This window comes from Crassostrea angulata, chromosome 8, assembly GCF_025612915.1.
Source record: "Crassostrea angulata isolate pt1a10 chromosome 8, ASM2561291v2, whole genome shotgun sequence".
In the NCBI taxonomy this organism is placed as follows: domain Eukaryota; kingdom Metazoa; phylum Mollusca; class Bivalvia; order Ostreida; family Ostreidae; genus Magallana; species Magallana angulata.
Window position 1 is genome coordinate 53,901,004 of NC_069118.1, and position 24,467 is coordinate 53,925,470.

The 24,467-nt window shown below is 35.3% G+C and overlaps 1 protein-coding gene across 3 annotated transcripts in view; it reads right to left on the reverse strand.

Moving 5' to 3' along the window:
- Nucleotides 1–24,467, reverse strand: part of LOC128159449 (protein MON2 homolog) — a 556,747-nt gene that overhangs the window by 122,320 nt on the left and 409,960 nt on the right. The window contains exons 7-21 of one of the 3 annotated variants that reach the window (XM_052822553.1): nt 23,699–23,799; nt 23,007–23,132; nt 22,527–22,721; nt 21,994–22,118; nt 21,676–21,800; nt 21,253–21,406; nt 20,676–20,845; nt 19,905–19,989; nt 19,092–19,285; nt 18,259–18,392; nt 17,550–17,654; nt 17,136–17,293; nt 16,575–16,662; nt 10,116–10,139; nt 4,651–4,752 (exon numbers count right to left, since the gene is read on the reverse strand). In XM_052822553.1, coding sequence (XP_052678513.1) covers nt 4,651–4,752; nt 10,116–10,139; nt 16,575–16,662; nt 17,136–17,293; nt 17,550–17,654; nt 18,259–18,392; nt 19,092–19,285; nt 19,905–19,989; nt 20,676–20,845; nt 21,253–21,406; nt 21,676–21,800; nt 21,994–22,118; nt 22,527–22,721; nt 23,007–23,132; nt 23,699–23,799 — 1,886 coding nt within the window. The remainder of the gene's footprint in view (nt 1–4,650; nt 4,753–10,115; nt 10,140–16,574; nt 16,663–17,135; nt 17,294–17,549; nt 17,655–18,258; nt 18,393–19,091; nt 19,286–19,904; nt 19,990–20,675; nt 20,846–21,252; nt 21,407–21,675; nt 21,801–21,993; nt 22,119–22,526; nt 22,722–23,006; nt 23,133–23,698; nt 23,800–24,467) is intronic. The other 2 variants (XM_052822556.1, XM_052822554.1) reach the window with 2 other exon arrangements.

Genomic DNA, 24,467 nt, shown 5'->3' on the forward strand with positions numbered 1-24,467 from the left:
AAAAATTTTGTTTGATGAACTAGCTTTAGGTTTAGCTTGTTCTTTTTCCCGCGTATACTGGTTTTTAGAGCTGGCTTCACTCGCTATAACATTGCTTTAAAAAAATTGAACACCCTGTCACAGAGGATGAGAAGGTGTAGAGAAATTTCATTCTTTAGTGACCCTATAAACATCTGTTTAAATAAAATTTCAAAATTATCATTCAATCTCTTAAAACCATACTTAATTTAGACGAACCATTGATTTTGGTAAAATTGTTCATCTTTACCATTTACTTAAATTCCACAACTATCCTCTCCCCTCTCCCTGGCAGTATTGAAACAAGCCCTATGAGATGAAACACATTAAATGCCAAGCATGCTTTGAGCCTTACATATATCTCCCCACCATTAATAAAGTGCTTACAAAGGAGACGTTTTCTATGCGAGTACTTGACTGATGAGCCTTTATAACTAAAATGTCAAAAGCTGGTAGACCTTCAGACAATTGCTGCTAACCAAAAGAACCTTCTTTCAAGCAAGAGTTACAAATATAATCTAAATCCTCTTTTATACAAGAGTTCAGTCCCTTTAATGTAAGTGTTTTCTCAAGTTAAATCTTCAGAAACAGAATGCTCTCTGTTTCGACGCAGCTATTAAAATTTTCGGGGAATTAGTATGTCTGATTAGGCCTTCATCATCATGTCACTTTGATGTCCAGGGTTCACTGCCAAGTTTAAGATAATTGGTGCATATTCTCTCTTTAATTAATATTTGAAATTCAGCGTTGTTTCATGAAATTCAGTACACGGGGTTCCCAGAGTATGATAATAACTTCCCTAGATACCCAACAGCCAAAATCTTTTTCTTCGCTTAGTGCATTTACTCAGTAAGGTTTCAGACTATATGTTCTTAAGATGGCTGGATGATTGTAACCATTTTTAGGCTTTATTTACCTCCTTTTGAAGAAGAGCTCTGTATAAAGATACAAAAAATGCTCAAATTTTAAAGCTAAAATATTTGGATTTTTTCTTTACTAAATGTAAGTTTATGACAAAAAATATCAAATGTCAATAAAAGTTTACGGCGGATCTGATGGTGCATTTGTTGACCATCCAGCCTCCTTAAAGAACCACTTAAGGTAAGGTTTGCGGCTTGCACTTTTTAGAGGTTGTACCAAAGTTACATACCATTTTGTTCACTATACTAAAGTCTTTTTTCTCATGAAACTCAAATGAATTTTGCCCGTCCCGTTTTATAACTACAAAAGGTCAAAGTTCATGATTTCCAATTTTCATTTTGATGAAATGTAAACAATTTGGTGAAAATATGTACATTTTATATGTGACTATTATGGGGGTTATTTATGCTTAAAATGTTCGAAAATAATATCACTATTAATATCATGATTCACTTTTATTAATTTCTGATGAACTATCTGAAAATAGAATAAAATGCAACAAAAGTCTTTATTTTGGACTACTATTATGTAAACGAAAACATCTTATTTGAAACCTTTCCAAGTCCACCGATTTCAGGAAAAACGTATCTTAGAATATGTGTAAACTGATGTTTCTAAAACACTATTCAAAACCATATGATGCGGATTTCATTTTCGTGGAAATTGATAAAATGCTTGTTGCCTCTTATTTTTTCATTGAAACTTAAAAAAACCCGCGAAATAAAAAAAAAATTGAAATCATTATGACGTCATATAAATTTTGACGTCATAACTGAAATAAAGGGTAGTTGGTGTTACGTCACAATGAAAATGTGCGAGTTATCTCCCTGTAACCGCAAACCCTAACCTTAAAGATCTTCATTATCATAATCTTATCATTCTCATAAGGACTATAGTTTTTTGATACATGTCCTGCAGCAGAAACTGGAATCATTTTTATTATCATTATTTGTGAGGGGTCAATGTTTGTAGGTAGCCAAAATTGTCCTGGTTCATTGGGATATCATTTTGTCGGAATTGTAATTATGATAATTTTAATAAATATGTAACAAATGATTGTGTAAATGTTCGTAGGGATGTAAATTCATGGGCAAGGGTTACCCATGAAAGCCACGATAATTGGTCCCCGAAGGACAATGATGATTCCATAGTTCCTGAACGGCAAGGCTAAATTGACTACAGATTTGGAGAATGGAGGGAAGCATTGGGGAAAGAAAGGGAGGATTTCAGGACACACCTAGAAACTTAATACAACTTTGACAAGTGCCCGCGGAATTCATACTCCTTGTCTCTTATATATTACCGGTATGAGAATAATGAAATAAAGAATTCTTTAAGGCTTTCTATGGCATTACTGGCAATAATTTAAAACATTGACATCTTTTGTTTGAGCATGTAAAAAAGAAAATGTTAAATTACCAGACTACTTTCTGCAACAACATTGCAGCTATAAACACTAAACAACTTAAGATATAATGCTTCAGATTTCGACTTGCAGCGGCCATCTGCATTAGACCTGCTAGAATCCATGATGCCGTTCGGTACATTTTGTATGACACATTGAACAAGAGGCCCATGGGCCACATCGCTCACCTGAGGAACAATAGGTATGATAAAATCAGCTTAATGGAGTCATAATACAAACAATCTGGACAATGTACAATAATACATGTAGATCCTGTATAAATAAAATCCATTTTTCCCCCTGGATATTCTTATGTTTATAATCATTAGTCCCTTTTCTAACAGGATGATTTTATAGTCATATCACATGTTGAGTATTGCAGTTCTCAAAAAGATCCTTTACAATTGTTTATATATGGGATATAAAGCTACATCAAACTCTGAACCTTCTTGTGAGGCCTAAGAATTGTCCGGGAGCCAAAGTCTTAACAATTATAAAGAATCATCTGGCTGATTAGTTTTTGAGAAGAAGATTTTTAAAGATTTACTCTATATATTCCTATGTAACACTTTAACACCCCCCTCCCCCAATGTGGCCTCACCCTACCCCCAGGGATCATGAATTTTACAACTTTGAATCTACACTACCTGAGGATGCTTCCACACAAGTTTCAGCTTTCCTTACTGATTAGTTTCTGAGAAGAAAATTTTTAAAGATTTACTCTACATATTCCTATGTAAAACTTCGACCCCCCATTGTGCCCCACCCTATCCCCAAGGATCATGATTTTCACAACTTTGAATCTACACTGCCTGAGGATGCTTCCACATGAGTTTCAGCTTTCCTGGCTGATTAGTTTCTTAGAAGAAGATTTTTAAAGACTTACTCTATATATTCCTATGTAAAACTTCGACCCCCCCCCCCCCCCCCATTGTGGGCCTATCCTACCCTCGGGGGTCATGAATTTCACAACTTTGAATCTACACTACCTGAGGATGCTTCCACACAAGTTTCAGTTTTCCTGGGTGATTAGTTTCTGAGAAGAAGATTTTAAAAGATTTACTCTATTATTCCTATGTAAAATTTCGACCCCCATTGTGGCCCCACCCTACCCCCGGGGGTCATGATTTTCACAACTTTGAATCTACACTACTTAAGGATGCTTCCACACAAGTTTCAGTTTTCCTGGCTGATTAGTTTCTGAGAAGAAGATTTTTAAAGATTTACTCTATATATTCCTATGTAAAACTACGACCCCATTTGTGGCCCCACCCTACCCCCGGGGGTCATGATTTTCACAACTTTGAATCTACACTACTTAAGGATGCTTCCACACAAGTTTCTTTCCTGGCTTTCTGGTTCTTGAGAAGAAGATTTTTGAAAATTTCTCGAAATTATTCATTAATTTTTAATTATCTCCCCTTGAAAACAAGCGTGGCCCTTAATTTTCACAACTTTGAATCCCCTTTGCCTAAGGATGATTTGTGCCAAGTTTGGTTGAAATTAGCCCAGTAGTTCTTGAGAAGATGTTGAAAATGTGAAAAGTTTACGGACAGACAGACGGACGACAGACAAAATGTGATCAGAATAGCTCACTTGAGCTTTCAGCTCAGGTGAGCTAATAAAAATGAGGAAATGAGACAGAATGGCTGTGTGGTGAATTGCTAGAATTGTACTCACCATTACCGGCTCCAACATCATAGCTGTGACAGTCGGGTCAACACTCTGCCTCGGGCCCAAGGTGTCCAACCACACATTATCCCCAAAAGCTGCAGGGTCTGGTTTTCTGTTTTTTTCTCAATCCCTTCTTTGTGACAGGAACAATTAGCTGAGCCTTGGTGTTGAGCTAAAAACTTTGTTTCAAGGCAAGACAAACATTTACAGAAAAACATGTAGGATGAGAGCATTTCCAACCTGTTCTTATAGGCCCAGGGTCTGGGTTAAAGAAAGCAATTCTTGATCATGTTGATCAGTCCCATGTTGGTCGAGACCATGTTTTGGGAACTGACCAACTGACTTTATTGCTACCCAGTTGATGACCTATGTTATAAAACAGAGATTTCATCAGGTGTTTTGTCATTCAGTGCTTCTTACAGAAGCCATTTTGACAAAACCCATTCTTTGTTTCATTTTCAGTACATATCACTGAATTCAACATTACAGAGAATGGCAAAGGAAGATGACCTTCAAATTTTCCATTCTTTATAATATTATCTAGTCTAAGAATATTTGAGGAAATGGCGCATTAAAGCCATTAAATGGTGTCAAAGCAAAGATTTGTGACTTGACATTTGAGCCCCACCTACCTCTAACAGATGATTGGTCACTGGTCGCCATAGCACCTCCACTCTGTGCAGATTGACTAGTCCTGTCTCCAGTAGCTTAGCAACAGCAAACAGGGACGGTTCCTGTAACAGGAGGTCAAAGGTCAAATCAGTCAGGGTAAAAAAAAAGTTCTTTTATTATTAAGGAAACTTATTTTTACCATAAGTTCAAATTACACTCATTATTTGATTTAAACAAAATATAAGTAACAGAAAAAATATTTTGACCTTACATGTTCAATATACACTGTCAATACTATACAATATATGTCATACACAGAATTCCCACAACACAAAATATACAGGTATTTACAACTTTATTACAATATCAAAGACATTACACCTTATATACCAATCCAGAATACATGATGTAACGGTTACTACAGAGTCTCCATAACATGTAGGCATGTTTATTGTGAGATGTACAGGTACATGAATTTTTGTTTTAACATTAGGAGCTGGATGAAACTTCAATTTATCCATCAAGAAACTGTGACCAGCAGACCAATGTGGAATTGAACTTACTGCTACTGACATATAATATTTCTCTGCCACTTGACCATTATTCGTTGATAGTTGTTGATTTAAGACAATCTTAAACTCTTGAAAACCTGATATATAAAGTCTACAGCATGATTTCTGTCATTTGTAAAACATTTTGTAGGTCTATGTCCCATGTAGCTTTGACATACTGAATTAACAGCATGGGATAATTAGGGAATCCCACTTCCCTATTTCTGTACAGTAGATTCTTCATTTTAAGCAAGTACATCTTCCTTATTTTCATGAAATCGCAACTCAGCAGCTATCAGTGAAATTGAAATTAATAAATTCCATACAGTGGCTTAATATTGAAATTAATAAATTCCATACAGTAGCTAAGTATTTATAAATATTATCTTAGATATAAATATCAAATTGTGTGCACAAGGCTTTTCAAGAAATTTTGAGCAGATGAAGTGGATGATAATTAGGAGTCATACAGTCGAGAATAATGAATAAACCATGAATATAACGTATATCAACACTATTGGAAAAACTGTTTTAGACTGATGTTGAATCAATGTAATGCATATGCCTATTACACAATAGAGATCATTAAATGTCAATTGATCGAGGTGTTGAGCAAACTCCTAATATATCTGTATCAGAACAATTGACAGCGATATCTGTAATACTTCCATAAATAGAGTCCCCAAAGATTTCCTATGTTGTAGAGATGTACCCTCTACCATCCCTTAGGCCCTAGTGCGTGCATTAAACATTTCGATGCACCGGAATCATCACCGTTCAATTTGGTGCATGAATTGGTGGGGGGGGGGGGGGGGGGGGGTATTCTTCAAAGAATATTTTATACATATTATATCCTTAAAAAGAAGGTGAAATCAAGATTGAGGGCATTGGACTTTCTCAATTTGAATTATTTTCCAACTATAAAGCTGGAAAACAAAGCATAAAAGACACTTACAATAAAGAAATTAATCATCTCACAATTATACGCTCGATTTTTGTAAAATTCATTTTAATTATTTTCTTATTCACATGGAATAAAGCAGTATCAATTAAATTCTTTTTAGATCAAAAAAAAATTAGTCAAAATAAATTTTAAAATGTAAAATTTTGGATCAAACTCAGAACTGAATCGAGCAACCCTTAATTATTCAAGTCCTTCTGATGACCAAGGAGTATTAATATAATGTCCAATAGGAGTGGTTTTTTTAATGTCCTACAGGAGTGTTTTTAATGTCCTATAGGTTTTTTAATGTTCTAGGAGTGTTTTAATTATGTCCTATAGGAGTGTTTTAATAGTGTCCAATAGGAATGTTTTTAATGTCCTGGGAGTGTTGCCCTACATGCATTTTTTATTGTGTTCTATAAGAGTGGTTTTCTAATGTCCTATAGAAGTGTTTTTATAGTGTCCTATAGGAGTGTATAATGTCCTGGTAGTGTTGTCCTAGGAATGTTTTTTATGATGTCCTATAGGAGTGGGTTTTTTAATGTCCTGGGAGTGTTTTTATTAATGTTTTTGGAGTGTTGTCCATGGAATGTCTTTATAATGTCTTATAGATGTGTTTTATAATGTCCTATAGATGTGTTTTATAATGTCCTATAGATGTGTTTTATTGTTCTTGAAGTGTTGTTCTAGGAATGTTTTTTAAAATATCCTAGGAGTGTTTTTAATGTCCTGGGAGTGTTGTCCTTGGAGTATTTTTCATGTCATGGGAGTGTTGTTCTGGGAGTGTTTTAATAATGTCCTACAGGAGTGTTTTTATAATGTCCTAGGAGTGTTTTATAAGGTAGTGAAATAGTTTTGTTGGGTTGTGAAATGTATCCTCTACAAATTTTTGCCTGTTGTGAAATATTCCCTCTGTAAGATCCTCATCTACCAGTACTTCAATCACATGTAGCAGGCCAAGGAGTGAGAAAGCATTTTAATAATTAAATGTTTAACTCTGCAGCAACGTTACTAAGCCAAATTGGTGAAAGCAGACCAAATCATTGAAATACTTCTATAGTTCAAGTATTTTGATTTCCTCTTTGTGTTCCCTTTTATGATACAACATTGCTGTACATGAATCTGTTTAATTTGAGGGTAGGGTGTTCCAGAACCTTGCTATGTAAGACAAGCCTAGCTAGCATTATATGATTTTAAAAACATCTCCAAAGTTTCTTCACACAACCTACATTGTATGTAAATGCACTGGAATTCACAGGTTGAATCCAATACAAAATCTAGACTCCCATCATGCATTCATATGTTTCAGTTTTCTATATCATATTGAACATCGCTTAATTTGCTTTAAAGCTACAGTATCCTTACAAATTCATTTTGGTTTCAAAGCAATTAATTTTACATGCTGAAGGATTTCAAGTTCATGTACAAATGAGTATATATCTAGTTTATTTACTTGACTATATGAAAATAAATAAAATTCAGTTTCCATTCAGAATTTAATACATGTATAGTTAGAAAAGAAAATATGGAAAGAATTAACATTTTAAAAAGTATAAATAGTAGACAAAATGTTTTTAATACACAAAGTACATGAACTATAAATGATTATCTATGCCTGTTTCCTTATCAACAAGCATTTTAATGAAATATACTGCAGATTATAATACTCATGAAATTTCAAAACCAAAACTGATTTCCATAATGAATGCACAATGACATATTACAAACGAGACAAAAAGGGATGATATTTAAAACATGTGTCTAGTTACAAGTAATTTAGCTTTAGCAAACATAGTTACTGGTACATGTACTACATTTATATACTGTAAAGCAACTCTTAATTGTGTGCCAGATAGAAGCTGAATCAGAACCAACACCATGTTAAATGTCTTAATGTCTTGTGAAAATTTTAAGATTATCCACGATTAGTACTGTAAACCAACTTTTATTCGCGTGCGAGAAATTTTTGCAAGGTTCGGGAGGACACTGTCGTTATCGTAAGTATTTCTCGCCGCAAACCATTTGTTGTGGTATGGTTGTTATAACAAGACTGGTCTGGAGAAGGCTTGGTCACGAACATTACTGGCGTGGGACCAGTTCTCGTCGAGTACCATTTCTCACCAGTAAATTGTGATGTCATTTTATCAACACATAAAATTATAGACGAAAAATGATGTCACAATGTACTGGCGAGAAATGGTACTCGGCGAGAACTGGTCGCACGCCAGTAGTCGTCACAAACCAGTTTATCAGAAGTAAATTGCAAGATAAAGTCATTGTGAATAAAAGTTGGTTTAAAGTAACTGTAAATCAATTAATTACTGGTTATAACCCTGACATCAGTCCTAACTGGCAACTTATAGCTGGTTTACAGTTCAAACTGAGAACGGCTGCACAATAAATGACAGTAAAGTTGAATCTGTCTTAACCAAATCACATCTTTTTATTTAAGCCATCAAATGTTTTACTATGGATTCTGTCCTTATCTTTTCCTCTCTGAGCCATTAAGAATTAAAATCGGTAAAATGACAAAGACTTTTTGATCTTTGGTAAATATAGAAAACCTCCAAGCCTAAATATTGGTATTTTGAAAGTTTTCATTTCTAATCAACAATTTCATTTCAAACTGAAATCAAGTAATCTTTGCACAGATTCACAATTACTCTCTGGAAAGCTAATATAATTGCTTTTCTTCCAAGTCAGCTACAACTTCTTTGAACATGCTGACACTTATCAGACAATGGATAAAAATATTTGAATTTAACCGCTTTCAAATCTAATATTGTACAGTATATGGTTCCATAAGAGAAGAAAATCCAGCATTTCTGATCAAAAGTAAGACTCTGGTATTAAAAAAAAAAAGAAATTGTCATAAGATTGAAGACAGATTTAACTGTAAGTATGCAAAACTGATTAAAACTACATAGACATTTATAAAAATAATAAAACTAGTATATAAACATGCATTCAAGCAAGCTTCAATATTGTCAAACTAGTATCTGTCAAGTCTAGTAAGACGTCATCAGTAAAATGGCTGAAGGGTGTCATATTACAATCAAATATGGCATAAAATAGAACCTATTAATTAATATATAATAAACCTGAGCATCTTCATTCTCTGCAGGATATTTAATTATTACCTGGATGTGTATATTCATCATACGGATTCAATAATAAGTAATTTAATTCATTACTGTTATCAGATTTACTAATTAAGTTACCTAGGTGTCTTATTTAGAAATCTGAAATGACACAAGATTACACAGTATAATTATATGTAATTGTAATACATAACGACCGGCATGTCATCGCCGTCTCTATATTATAAGTACATAGTACCTGTTGTTCAGGACTTTCTATAGGTATATTACAGATAAATAAATAATAATCTTTGAGGCTTATAAGTTTGAAGCATGTAATTACCTAACATCCCTCTGACTTCTGCTACTCTGTGACATTTATTAGCATCATTTGGAATTCTAATAACTCCAAGAAATTACTACAAGTTTAATACTCATGGTTGCATAATTATACCACTGCCTATGTTGCTTCTGATATGGTATGATCTACTGGTACATCAACACATCAACCCCTTGATATTTAAAATTTGTGCAATAAAATGTCTTCAAATTTTTTTCTTAAAAAGAAAAATACACTCATTTTCTGCATCAAAAGGTAAAATAATTAAATATTGAGAAAAAAATAAAAGAGCATCTGCCATATTTGATTTCCTAAATAGGATGGTCAACTAAGTTCAAAATGTCATCCGAATAAAGAAAATAAAATCGATGATCTGAGTTCAGAGAATCTTAAAGGTCATTTTCACAAAATGGTTAACATTTATTATTATATATCTGATGTGATTATTAAGAAGGGTCTCTTGAGTAAAAATTACATGGTCACTGAGAGTCACAAGGTCAATCAAGGTCATTCAAGGTCAATAAAGGTCATGCGAGGTCACATTGTGCTACAATGCATCAAGAACACCTACTGCATCCCATGAAAAGTAGAGTACCTAAAGTAAAACAAACACGGGTTAATTTATATCAATCGTACACTGAAAACAGGAATAAGCAGTTATTAATAAAACGAAACTAAAATCTACACAAACACAAACACAAACACACACACACACTTGCAGATCTCTAGAAATAAGTACATAAGTTCAAAAATGCAAATCTCTTGAGTTCAGAACATCAATAAACTTTCTGAAAGAAAATAAATTACATGCTTAAGTTATTGTCAAATATTTCATTAGGGCATTCACAGCTGGAATAAAGGGTATGGGGATGCTTATAATTTCTTTCCACTTAATCTAAATGTGCTACGTACACTAAAATCATTAGAAAAAACATTTAATAAACAATGTTATATCCACTTATTTCAATTCACACACATGCAAAGAGCAAAACATATCAATCTGCTTGACTTTACATTTAAATTTTGTTCGTTTTTAATTACCTCATATTATAGAACATATTGATATTGCCTGAACAGTTTTTTTTTAATATCATACTTGAAAATTAAACTATAAGGAATTAATTTGATTTAATCTATGTTGTATGAATATAACATGACTTGGAATAGTTTACATAACTTTTCATAAACGAGCAACAATCACATATCTTTTATAAACAGTAACCTGTTGTAAGTTTAACTAATTTGTATCACAATATGACATTGATAAATGACATTAAACATCCAAATGAATGTTAATTTAACCAATATTTTATAATGCAAATAAAAACATAAAAGGATTGGACCTCAGGCAGTGCCTATGTATGTACAGGCTCCGATTTCATAAGCAGACGATTGTTTTTATTGAGAATAAATTTAAAAAAAAAACATATAGAAGTTATAAAAGGCCACTTGTGACAATGAAAATTCTTACTCAGCTAAGTAAAAAATACAACTCAGCTGAGAATTAAATAAGTTTGTTTTGAGAATTGCAATTTGAGAAAAATCTCAGCTGAGTAAATTCTAGGATTTGAGTTTTAACTTAGGTAAAAACTTAAAGTTATTAACCTAAGTTTTATCTCAAATCCTGAGAACTTACTCAGCTGAGATTTTGCTCAAATTGCATTTCTCAAATCCTATGTAAATTCTGTCCCCAATGTACATGCATGCTGCGATCACCATGAAGATCCAACAGGATCATTACCAGAGAGAATGGTATGGAGCATATGCTTAATCCTGATCCAACAACAAAGATTAGAGGTATGGACCCAGGACCTTCAAAATGACTGTTAAACCAAGTATGACCACTGAACTGCTTGCCAATAACAAAAGTTCAAAAGCTGCAGCGGTCTCGTAATGACTTAATGAGTAGGAATCAACTGAGAAAATCCACATTTCGGCAAAGAACCCAACAACTTGAATAGTACATATAGTAAAATTTGAAACCTTCTGGGTATTTTTTACTATAACTGGACATTATGACTTAAAAAGAGGCCCAGGGGCCACATAGCTCATCTAAACAACAATAGCCTTAACTCTGATTAAATTAGTACATGTATTACAGCATCAAAATCAAAATATCTTAACAATATAGTAAAGTAGATCTTGCTATAAAAAATTTAAAAATCTGCCAATTTTTATCCACATATTTGTATGGTAAAATACCAAGCCCCTTTTGTTGGTGTACCAGTAAGATTTTTCTCTATTCCTATATACCCCCCCCCCCCCCACTCACACACACACACACTTTGTGGCCCCACTGTTCTCTAGGGAATCATAATTTGCTCAAACTTTCATCTACAAAACCAGTGCTTTCACACAAGTTACTGCATTTTTAATTTTCAAAGATTTTTAAAGATTTTCCCTATTCATTCTTTTGTAAAATCCATTCCCCCATTGTGGCCCCATCCTACTCTAGGGAACCATGATTTGAACGAACTTAAATCTACAGTAACTGAGGATGCTTCCATACAAGTTACAGCTTTTCTGGCCTAATAGTTTTTGAGAAGATTTTTGAAAAATACCAACAAATTTTCAATAATTCTGAATTATCTCCACTTTAAAGAGGATGTGGCCCTTCTTTTGAAAAAACTTCAATCCCCTTCACCCAGTGATTCTTTGTGCCAAGTTTGGTTGAAATCTGCCAAGCGGTTCTGGAGAAGATAATGAAAATGTGAAAAGTTTACAACAAAGACAACACCAACAACCTCAGACAACAGACAAATTTTGATTAGAAAAGCTCACTTGAGCTTTCAGCTCAGGTGTGCTAAAAACTGTAGATCATCACTTTCATGTCAACAGACTGCATTACAACAAACAACAACAGAAACAACAGATTGATCCTGGGTAGGCCAACGAGGTCAGCACCGGATGTTGTAGGTATCTGCTGATATTGACCAACGACCTTCATCTGGAACAGCTTTGTAATTAACCCAGCGACCAAGCAATGCAGAGAACAATCTATTATGCACCGCTAACACTGTCGGCATGGCTCATCCATCATTTTTTTTTTCATTTTTATAAATAATGTTTCTGTCGTCTGCTGGGTGAACAGACATCCAAGGAAGTAAATGTCAATCTCTCTCTTACAAAAAGATCGGAAATCAGGACAACAGATCCTTCTTTCCCCATTGCAGTGACAGCACATTTTACGTTTTCTCTTAAACTTCTCCAACTCAACAAATTTAACATTGCTTTATACCGGGGTTTTTGTCGCTGGGTGCAATGTTCACCCTTCAACACTTGCAAACAGTTTTGCAGTCGTCTTCAATTTGCCCAGACAAAGATGTGTTTAAAGAGAGATATCATGAGACATTGGAATTTGCCCAGTCTTAATTATATAAATTTGCCCGCTGACAAGAAGGCAAAGGTGGTGAAAAATAAAACAGGGGTGAATATTTCCCATTATACTCTAATTTCTAATAATTTTGAATATTGATTGATTGACTTTCTTTATTAATTCCTATTCAAATGTTTTACAAACCAAACATACATTTGACATCTATATCATTACTACGATTCAATGTCTTATTCAGAGTTCAACACACTTTTTATGACTTCCTCTTGGTGTATAGAAGAACTCCCATCTGTTTTGGGGGGTTTTGAAGCAGGGATTTACGATCCCCTTCATAAAGCCATACAACATCAAGTAGTTTGTTTATTTCTGGAACAGAACTCCAGTTGAAGGATCAGAGAGTTGCAGACAAAGAAGGCCACTTCAGTTTCAAACATGCAACAATCTTTTCTTGATTTCTCATTAAAAATGTCTAATTAAACAGCTACAGGCATTTGTCTGTAGCTGGCAATGCAGCCCCCCCCCCTCCCCCACCCCTCTAATTGTGAGAACATTTTCTAAGGAGCTTTGTCTTTTTTCCCTCAAGCTCTATAGTATAGTTAATAAACAGCATGTCCCTTGCAAACCCTCCAATTATAAATATATATTCACTATAGTTATGATAACAAAGAAAATGTACATTAATTATTTGAAGACTTACAATAATAATAGCTTGCTTTCTGGTGAGATATAAATAACACCTATAATCATTAGTCTGAGGGGGGTAATTGCTTTCCATCATACCAAAGTAAATGCTACTGTGTCCTCTTCCTTATTCTACAAATTACATATCATTACTGTACAACACTGTTCTAATAAACGATGCACAAATTACTAACAATATCTATACAATAATATGTTACAATTCACAAATCATATACCATACATCTAATATGTATACCAATGTATACATAAAAGAATAGGTAGAAGAAAATTAATCTTTTTTCCTAACAATATATATTTATTCCCTTTTTTTTTTGTGTATCAAGTTCTTTTTGATTTCTTTTTTTTTTTGGGGGGGGGGGGGGGTATTTGATTCACATATTTATACTTTAAAAAAGAAAAAAGGATTTTTTTTCCCTTTAATCTCCAGTCATTCTAAATAAATATAAATAAGTTTTAAGGCTCAAAAACGAATGCAACCTACACCATTCTATATAGGGTTGGTAAATATCTTTTTGTTTCATCACAATTTGTCCCCTACATATTGTTTCTAGCACTTTGATTTTTCTATCAAGTACGGTACCTATCCCATCATCACAACATCAATCTTTAATGTTATGCCTCCCTTCTCTTTGTTTTCCATAAAATCTTCATAAAAGAAAACGAGTTACAATCTGTTCTTTAAAATCCAAACATAAAATGCATGTTTATATGATATTCCTTTTTTATTATTGTTGTTTGTTCCCTATATTTATCCCCGTTTAAAAAACTACCATCAACAAAATGAATGGCAATTCTGTTCCTCGTTAACCTGGAGCCTTGAAGTTTTGAAATCAGTCAAGTTTTATTGCACCCATAAACTCCTCTCTCTCTCTCAGAGTAAAGTAAAAACCACAGAGAGAAGGGATCTTCACTACAGCAAAGCAAGGGTCAGGAACGCAACAAATTACTTCGTTAAGTGACATCATCAGTGTGAAAAGAAAACCTCAAAAGAAGGACAGACAAAACAGGGCTTTATCTGAGAGAATTCAGGGTGAGGTTTCACTCAAGATCAAACTTCCAGGAATCCCAAATATTCCTCTAAATCAAAGAAAACACCACAATTAGCCCTATCACTCCCCAATCTTCAACATCTAGATACGATGTCACTGTTGTTTGCCAAACCTGTGATTAATGCCAGGAGAGATAACTCTCGTATTTTTATTAACACAGCTGACAGGTTCCCTCTTCACACACACAAAAATAAAACTTCTGCTTCGACCTGTTCTTTGCAACAATTCAAGGTGAACTCAGTTTTAAGTTTAATTAAAGTTTTAATAAATTTTTGTCTTGTTTCATTTTCTAATTTTTAAAAAAATTGAATCATTTCTAATACAAAATAAATACAGTAAAACTCGTTTAGTGCGAACACGGATATTGCGAATTTACGGATATAGCGAAGTCATCTTGGATCCCCAGCTATGTAAATTTAATGAATTTCTTATACAGTTATAACGAATTACAGATATAGCGAAGTAATTTCTTAGGTCCCAGTGACTTCGTTATAACCGAGTTTTGCTGTATACTTAGATATAAGGAAATTCTAAAATGGTTTTGTAGGTAGAATTTATGTTATTTGCTTATACATGTATTATCTTAAGCCAGTCCTATGTGGCTATAAGGATCTCCAAATGTTTTTAGAAAGCTTCAAATTTCTAAGAATTCCTTACAGGAAGGTTTTACTTTTCCTTTTCCTCGTAAAATCATTGTTTCTGAGAGAGACATTTCAGGAAGATATCAGTGCCACTGAATACAGTATCAGGAAATTGGAGGCTTATCAAAAACAGAGGAGAAGAAAAATAACAGTAATTCCTGCATTCTCCAGCTTCCCTCAGCAATACATGTAACTACATGTTAATGAGAATTATCAACAATAGTTAACACTCTGTCACACAAAACTGCTATCGAACAGATGAACACATGGGCCTATTCAGTTACTTCATATTAACATATGTCTTTCATTTGGAGGATTAAGGATAATTGTGAATATTCACACAAGTTACCTTTTTGGAGTGGGGACAGGGGTCTTTCCAAAGCCTGACTGACACACAGACAGACAGTCTGACTGACAGACAGACAGTCTGACATATACACAGACACACAGACGTACAGACAGACACACATACAGAGACAGTCTGACACAGAGACTGACCAACCGATTGACAGACAGACAGAAACACAAAGAGACAGAGTGACACACCGACACAGACAGCCTGACGCAGAGACTGACCAACAGACTGACACACAGACAGCCTGACAAAGAGACTGACCAACAGACTGACACACAGACAGACTAACACACACAGAGACAGTCTGACGCAGAGACTGACCAACGGATTGACAGACAGAAACACAAAGAGACAGAGTAACACAACGTCACACAGACAGCCTAACGCAGAGACTGACCGACACAGACTGACACATAGACAGCCTGACACAGAGACTGACCAACAGCCTGACACAGAGACTGACCAACAGACTGACAGACAAACAGCCTGACACACACAGAGACAGTCTGACACAAAGATAGACCAACAGACTGACACACACACAGACTGACACACACACAGACAGTCTGACACAGAGACTGACCAACTGACTGACACACACACAGACTGACACACACACAGACAGTCTGACACAGAGACTTACCAACAGACTGACACACAGACAGACTGACACACACAGAGACAGTTTGACACAGAGACTGACCAACAGCCTGACACAGAGACTGACCAGCAGACTGACACACAGACAGCCTGACACACACAGAGACAGTCTGACACAGAGACTGACCAACTGACTGACACACAGACAGACTGACACACAAACAGACAGTCTGACACAGAGACTGACCAACAGACTGACACACAGACAGACTGACACACACAGAGACAGCCTGACACAGAGACTGACAAATGGACTGACACACAGAGAGACAGACACAGACAGACTTACTCTGTTGGTGTAGGCCAGTTCCATGGACTCACTGCTCAGCTTACACAGGGCATCAATCAAATGGTGGAGAGCAACTTCATCAAGGTATCTGAGGAGAATAAAACCAGGTACAATGTATAAGTAGTTCATGACATCAACATGAAAAATTGATCCAGAGATATATCTAGATCTCAAATTTTAACATTTCATTCAGATATCTCTAATTTTCGGACATTCGTCTAGATATTTCTAAATAACTATTAACTCTTTTTCAGATATATCTGAATTCTGAAATAACAAAATCTTGTTTACAATGAAAGATCATCCGGATGTCTCAAAAGTTTAACTATAAACAGACCATCCAGATATCTCTTTAACAATTCATTGATATCACAAATTTATGATGGATAAAGGATGGATAAGACTGCATAATACATGACAACCACAGCCTACTACGTGCCCTTTTCATATGGGAGGATATCATAATACAGATAAAAAAAGATAAGCTTATCCCTCCCTAACCCTGACACCATAACGCCCCCCACCCCTTCTTCGCCCAAATACATTTCAAAGAAGTCGTACTGTGAACTCTCAAAGAGTCTGGACAACATGGATGCCAGGACTGGTAGATCGGACATGACGGCCGTGGTGATCACTGCGTTTGAACTATCAGAGATCTGCTGACTAGCTTTTAAGCTTCCTCCTGCTGAAGGTTTCAGACCCAAAATCCATACCAAGTGCTGAAAATAAGGGATATTATAAAATAAATTGTTTTTAACTTGATAACAAGTTTTTTAAGTGAAAAATTAAATAAGATGGTGATGTTTGAGATCTTTGTGGTCCTCATTAGTATACCAATAGCAGATGTATATTTACATTTTTTTGAAATTAAAGGATTTAATCACACAAAATATTCCTAAGTTGTTATAGCTCTTTTCAAGGGAAAAATGAAAAATCTACAGAGCGAGCATTGTTTGAGGTCTTGGATGCCCTCACCTGTAAAGTGGTCAGCACGAGATGCCAGGCTGTTCCAAGGACCCCCCCATTACAATGTGCCACCGACAGCAAGGACCGCATACACTGGATATTCTTGGCTGTCAGCTGTAAATCAAAATAATTGAGTCAGATTCATATACATTGTAAACAAAACCTGTTTCATATCAGCAACAAACTAGTAAGTTTACTCCATGAAAACTGCATGTAGCTTCCTAATTAAACATGAGGAATTATTATCTGTGTAAAACCACAAGTACCCTTCAACTTTCAAGTTTGTCAAACAGAATAAAAAAATTGGTTCTTTTTTAGCCTGGTTTGTTCGGTAAATAACTAGTTTTGTAAAATACAGAACCAACAAAAAAATAATAAAGATAATCAGAAAAATGAGACTCTATTTAAGGGTCACCTCTCTAAACATTCCCATTGGCAACTGCTTCATATAAGTTTGACTGCATTCTACATCGTAAAAAATTCACACTTATGATCCCTTATTCTTCATATTTAACATAAAACACCAGAACTGCAAAATTTAGTATCAAATCAAAGTATTTTTCAAAATTCATTGAGTGAGGCTGGAAACCTTATATATTATTGCTGCAACCAACTAATTTAAATGATTAAGGGTTGTTTCTTTTTCAAACATTATGTCCTTTTACACACTCAATAAAGCATTTTGATTGATCCTGATGGGGTAAATAGAAGTTGTTACCATGACTGGCCCCTGGTGAGCCCCTGCAGGAAGTGATGCTGTAGGTAATGGCGTTCCCACGGCAACCACCTGGCTTCGCTCCACTGACTCTGTTGCTAAGGAAGCTAAATCTTGACTAGAGGATCTAGAGTGATCTGTTTTAATTAAAAGAGAATATAAATTCATTGGTACTGCCTGTTATATTTAGAGAATGACAGTATAGTAATTCCAAGGTCTTTTTTGTACAAAAATATATGATTTTAGCCTCATGTAAAATAAACAAAATGTTAAGTATGTTTTCTTCCAACTTTCAAGATACAGTAGTAGTTTATATATATCAACCAAGCTTTCAAATTTTATTATTAATTTTTCATATATTTGAACTAATACATGAAAGATGGCACTTATAATTGACTCATCTCATAGAGAAAAGATCATCTGACCAAACACTTTTTCCTGAGAATAAAATCAATGTCACTGTGCCCCTTACAGTAAATGTGCTGTATTATGAACACCCTTGATTTACATGAGATGAATCTGATGTTGATGACAGTAGTTGATACCCAGGGTACGAATTCAGATAAAACTTAATTCAGGAAGGTGGGTGGTCTACAAATTACCCAACAGATCGGCCTTAAACTTCTAAACATGATGTACTTTACCAAAAAAATGTTATGAAATAAAGAAATAAATATATCCAAATATTTCGGCTTTAAGATTGGATATTTTCTATATCTGAATTTGTGGTTCTTGATCTAAAGGAGGATAAATATAGCCTGAAAACGACCACCGACAACCGAAAACGCCCTCTCTAGTCAAACACACTGATGAAGAAGACGATACTTGATCCTCACCTTTTGACTGCAGCCCTTGGTTCTGCGCGGCTGCTGTAGAGTTGAGGATGGTGAGGGTGTAGTGAGGGGGGAGGGACGCCTTACAGAGGGCAGTGATGAAGGCGTCCCGGGGGGTGGTCATCTCCAGCTCCCCACAGAGTTCCCCGAACATCTTCATCGACTTCAGCACCGCCTCGGTGGCGCTCTCGTCAGTGCTGGAGTAATAAAGAGCGGATTGGTTATATTCAATATTTGAAAAAAAATTGATGTGAATTCAATCTATGACTGTTCTAAGTTAATTCTATGTTTTATGTAATAGATGCACATAGGTTAAGGAGACACTGCTGATTGAAAAAACAAACAAACCCTTGAAAAAAAAAAAAATCCCATTAATTGTTGGACAAAATTTTATCCAAATTATTTTAAATTTTGATGACCTTTTAGTGTATGAATATATGTAGCTGGTACCTTTTTTATGGATATTGATGACAACATCAGCTGTCAATTGGTCATACAGACATTTATTCTGGACTACATTTATAAAAGGAGTTACTACCCTTTAATATAGCACTTGACTTACCAGTAAATAATATGGTACATGTATAAAACTTGTTTTAATGGAGTGAATTGTACAAGGAATAACCAATGCTTACCTTATTTCATGCATTGACAATTATTCACATAAACATTTGAGTAGAATTATTCACAAAAACGTTTATTTTGGAGTATTTTTTTTGGTTAAAATTTTAAAATATCTAAAAATGTATAATGTCTGCCAATAGTTAATTTTTCAGATGTACTAGGTTTACAGTAATCTCGGAACCCGAGGATTACCTTGCATCCAGTAGGAGAGATAGCGCAGCCAGTAATCCGCACCACGACGAATTGATCAACTCCTCGTCAAGTCCACGCTCCTCCGCTGAAAGAAGTAAACACATATTAGACAAATAGACACACTTTTCTTCTGAAATTAACACATATTAAACAAATAGGCACACTTTTCCCTTGTCGTCTGATTCCATCTTACGTTTTATTGCAAGTTTACCATCAATATTACCCCGTACAGCATGTATATCTTGATACAGTACATTATGTATTTTTAAAGTTTTGATATTTTGGTAATTCAATTTCGAGGTACATTTGTGGTTGAGGAGTAACCAAGAGTTCCCTAAATTCTACACTGTTACTTTCTGGACAACCATTTTACATTCACTCAAATTACCAGTACTGTGCGTACAATTCCATACTCCTGTTTTGATATTTGGATAATTAGGTAAGGCTGCAAATTCTGGAGTCTCATCAAACAGTTCCTTATCTAGTTGACCATTACTCTCTGGATCACTATTTTACTCTCACTATCATTACTGTAAGGACTGTTCTAGAGTACTATGGCTACTCCTATTTTGATAATTCAGTAGGGCTTTAAGTTTTTGAGTGAGGGGCATCAGAGAGTTTCTTATATAACAGACCATAACTTCTACATTCCTCAGTTACTCTTACTCACCCAACATATTCTTCTTCATTGTGTTAGTTTGTGACTTTTTACTCAAAGTACTCACATTAGTACTGTTCCATAGTAGTGTAATTCCTCCTACTCGTACTCACCCGATATATTCTTTTTGATTGAGCTAGTTTGTGACTGGTTTTCATTGACTGGTTCTCCCTGCACTAGAATGCGGACACTTTTGACGACCTCTAGTAGGCAGTAGAAGGCCAAAGAGAGGCCGTAACCATCGGCAATGGTGGGAGGGTCCACTTTATCCAGCATCTCCAGACTATAAGAATAAAATTCAATAAGGAACAAAATAAAGTTACCAATTCCTAGGCATTCAACATTTAGTTATTGTGATTTTGTAATAGCAGTTACATATATGAATTAGAAAATACTGACTACTGTAGATTCCTAATTGAACGCAAGGAATTCATATCCTCGTAAAATCACAAGCAGCACATATTGCAGATTCTAAAATCTCGCTTTTATTTTTTGGACCAATGGACACTCACATAAAATATGAAACTATGATAAAAATTTGGTGTTTGCCATTTTAAATTCTCATCAATTGATGCAAAAAAGGTGAATTGCAAAATAAAGTCCTAGCATAAAATAAGGAATCTACAGTATGTAGCTGTAACAAGAGACTTTGTAGCTGTATGTACAGATTCAGTCACAGTGACTACTCACTATGTGGGTCTTGCTTGTCCTGCAGGGACGGTGAACACTATGGGGATCCACACCCCCCTATACATGAAGGCTGCCTGGGGGGTCACACCCCCACCCACAGGCAGACCTCCAACCAGGGCAGGAGGGGTTCCATGAGTGTCCGGGGTTTTGTTACCTGTCAAAAACAATGAAAGAGGACATGTGAAAATAAAGGTGTTGATGAAAACAAAGACAACTAGACAATACCTTGTACAAAAATGAAAAGACAGCTAACATTTTCTCAATTTTAATCCAGAGATGAATTTAATGTCCTATTAATTGATAAAGTTGTATAAGTGATATGTGAACAATAATGTTGAATGATGGTCATTATCTTCATTGAGTTTCGACAGGTAGGAACAGTGCATTTGTTTCGAAAGATGCAATATCATTAAATTTTCTCACCTGTAGTGGTTGTGCTTAGGGAAGGGTTCATAAACTGAGACTGAATATAAGTCCCCACGCCATTCACGATGTCCCGGAAAATCTTTGTGGAGTGGAGCTTCATGTCGTAACTCTGTGTGAAAGACCTGTAAAAGACAGAGATCAGCGAGTCATTAAAAACATGACATGTGACTTCTCTCTCTATCTCTGTCTCTGTCTCTCTCTCTGTCTCTTACATTTGTAAGTCTGGCTGTACACTAAGCTTATAAAGCCCATTAAGAGCCATCTCTCTCTCTCTCTCTCTCTCTCTCTCTCTCTCTCTCTCTCTCTCTCTCTTACCTCAGTAAGTCAGGCTGTACACTAAGCTTATGAAGCACCTCCAGAGCCAGACATCTCTGCCAATTGGGCTTCTCTGAATCCAAGAACTTGACCAACAGAGACAAGAAGATCTCACATTCTGTCACCTACAAAAACAAAACCATAGAATAATAATACCGCTAAAGCATAATAAGGACATCCTACAAGATAACAACATTGTAAGCTATTATTGTTTTGAAGAACAAAAGTTATATAGAACATGGTTGGAATCAATCAAGATTTTTTAAACATTAGCTCTATTCATGACCACATTTTTTATAACGTACAAAGTATGTGGCAATTTCAAAAGTTATGATGATGATTAAAGTTGTAAAAAGAAACTTACGGCAGTCCAAAACATATACAATCCCCCCCAAAAAGGGGAGGAGCATAACATTACATCACCACATCACCTTTATATCAACAACAGAAAAGTGATTCCTGCATAAACTTTTCAGAATCTGCTGTCTACATGTTACTAAATAATTGACGACCTGCCAAATACATATACTTACCAGAATACAGTAATAATGTTTGATCAGGGCACAGACGATTCTGAGGAGCCTCATGACTATGGGAAAGAACGGTCTCTCCACCGGGGTGGGGGAGGGGGGAGGTGGCATTCCCTGGCGGTACTTCAGGCTCGGGGAGAAGAGCTTTATGACCAGTGGGCACACCTTCTCTTTCAGCTGGAAGCTGAACTCTTTATGCTACAAAAATAACAACAGACCCCACTAAACACAGAGTCTACATAACACACTGAACACACTGAAAACATTATCTTGAAGGCTTATGATGAAAATGTCTGATAGAAATTAAATGCTTTCAATCTACCACCATATCTATGACATAGAGACATAACTCATTTATAATCTCATCTGAACAATTTTTCTCGAACAAGCATGAAATAGTTTTATATATGTCATACTGTTTCTCATCAATATAAAGATACATGTAACAATAAATTAATGGTGATACCTTAGAACAAAGTTTACCTGTAGAAATATTTGTGGAAATGCGGTTAATACGGCCTCCAGCAGCTCCAACCCAAACGTGCGGGTCATCTCAGTCATTCCAACCAACCAAAATGGCTGATCAGCATTCACTAGCTGACAGAGGTCCTACAAATACATGGTAAGAACACATGGTTACTAGCAATAGAAATACAAGCGATACATTTAGGTGAGGTGGAGAAAACATGATGGAAGATGAGGCTTATTGAGCCCTCTTCATCCTCTGGACCTCGGCTCATGTATTTTGATTTTTTCTGCAACAGTCTACAAAAAATCTATTTTTGGTGGACATAAATAATTGGAGCAAGTTTCACAAACTCTCATTGGTTTTCACACCAGTTGGGTTCCAAAATTTCTCCTCTATTTCAATTTGAAAATTTAAAGTTACAATTTGAGGATACTTTACACACAGTTATAACACATGTATAATAAATACCTGAGAGATTTACAAACAACCACTGATTGCAGATATTTATCAATGCAAACCATATGTCAATACATATACATGTATCTTTATACTACTGATATTGAATAGAATTACTTCTTGAAAGCAGAATTTAACTAATTGCAGTTCATTTGTAAATTGACCATTTATATGAATATGAAATGGCACATGAAATATTTGGTTCACAGGTTCCACGGAAAGGGCAGTGGTAAAGGGTGACTCCACTTACCTGAAATAACAGGTAGGCATCACCTGCACAGGGGCGCAAGGAATGCGGCGGGGTCTTACTGTGGTTCTTCAGCTCCTCTAGACTCACTTCACTTGTTGAAGCTTCATTACAAAAAATAAAAGCAAAGGGAGAGATTACTTTATTATTTACAATTATAATGTAACAACAAACAACGGTGTATAACAGTTATAGTGTAACAACCAACAACGGTGTATAACAGTTATAGTGTAACAACCAACAACGGTGTATAACAGTTATAGTGTAACAACCAACAACGGTGTATAACAGTTATAGTGTAACAACCAACAACGGTGTATAACAGTTATAGTGTAACAACCAACAACGGTGTATAACAGTTATAGTGTAACAACCAACAACGGTGTATAACAGTTATAGTGTAACAACCAACAACGGTGTATAACAGTTATAGTGTAACAACCAACAACGGTGTATAACAGTTATAGTGTAACAACCAACAACGGTGTATAACAGTTATAGTGTAACAACCAACAACGGTGTATAACAGTTATAGTGTAACAACCAACAACGGTGTATAACAGTTATAGTGTAACAACCAACAACGGTGTATAACAGTTATAGTGTAACAACCAACAACGGTGTATAACAGTTATAGTGAAACAACCAACAACGGTGTATAACAGTTATAGTGTAACAACCAACAACGGTGTATAACAGTTATAGTGTAACAACCAACAACGGTGTATAACAGTTATAGTGTAACAACCAACAACGGTGTATAACAGTTATA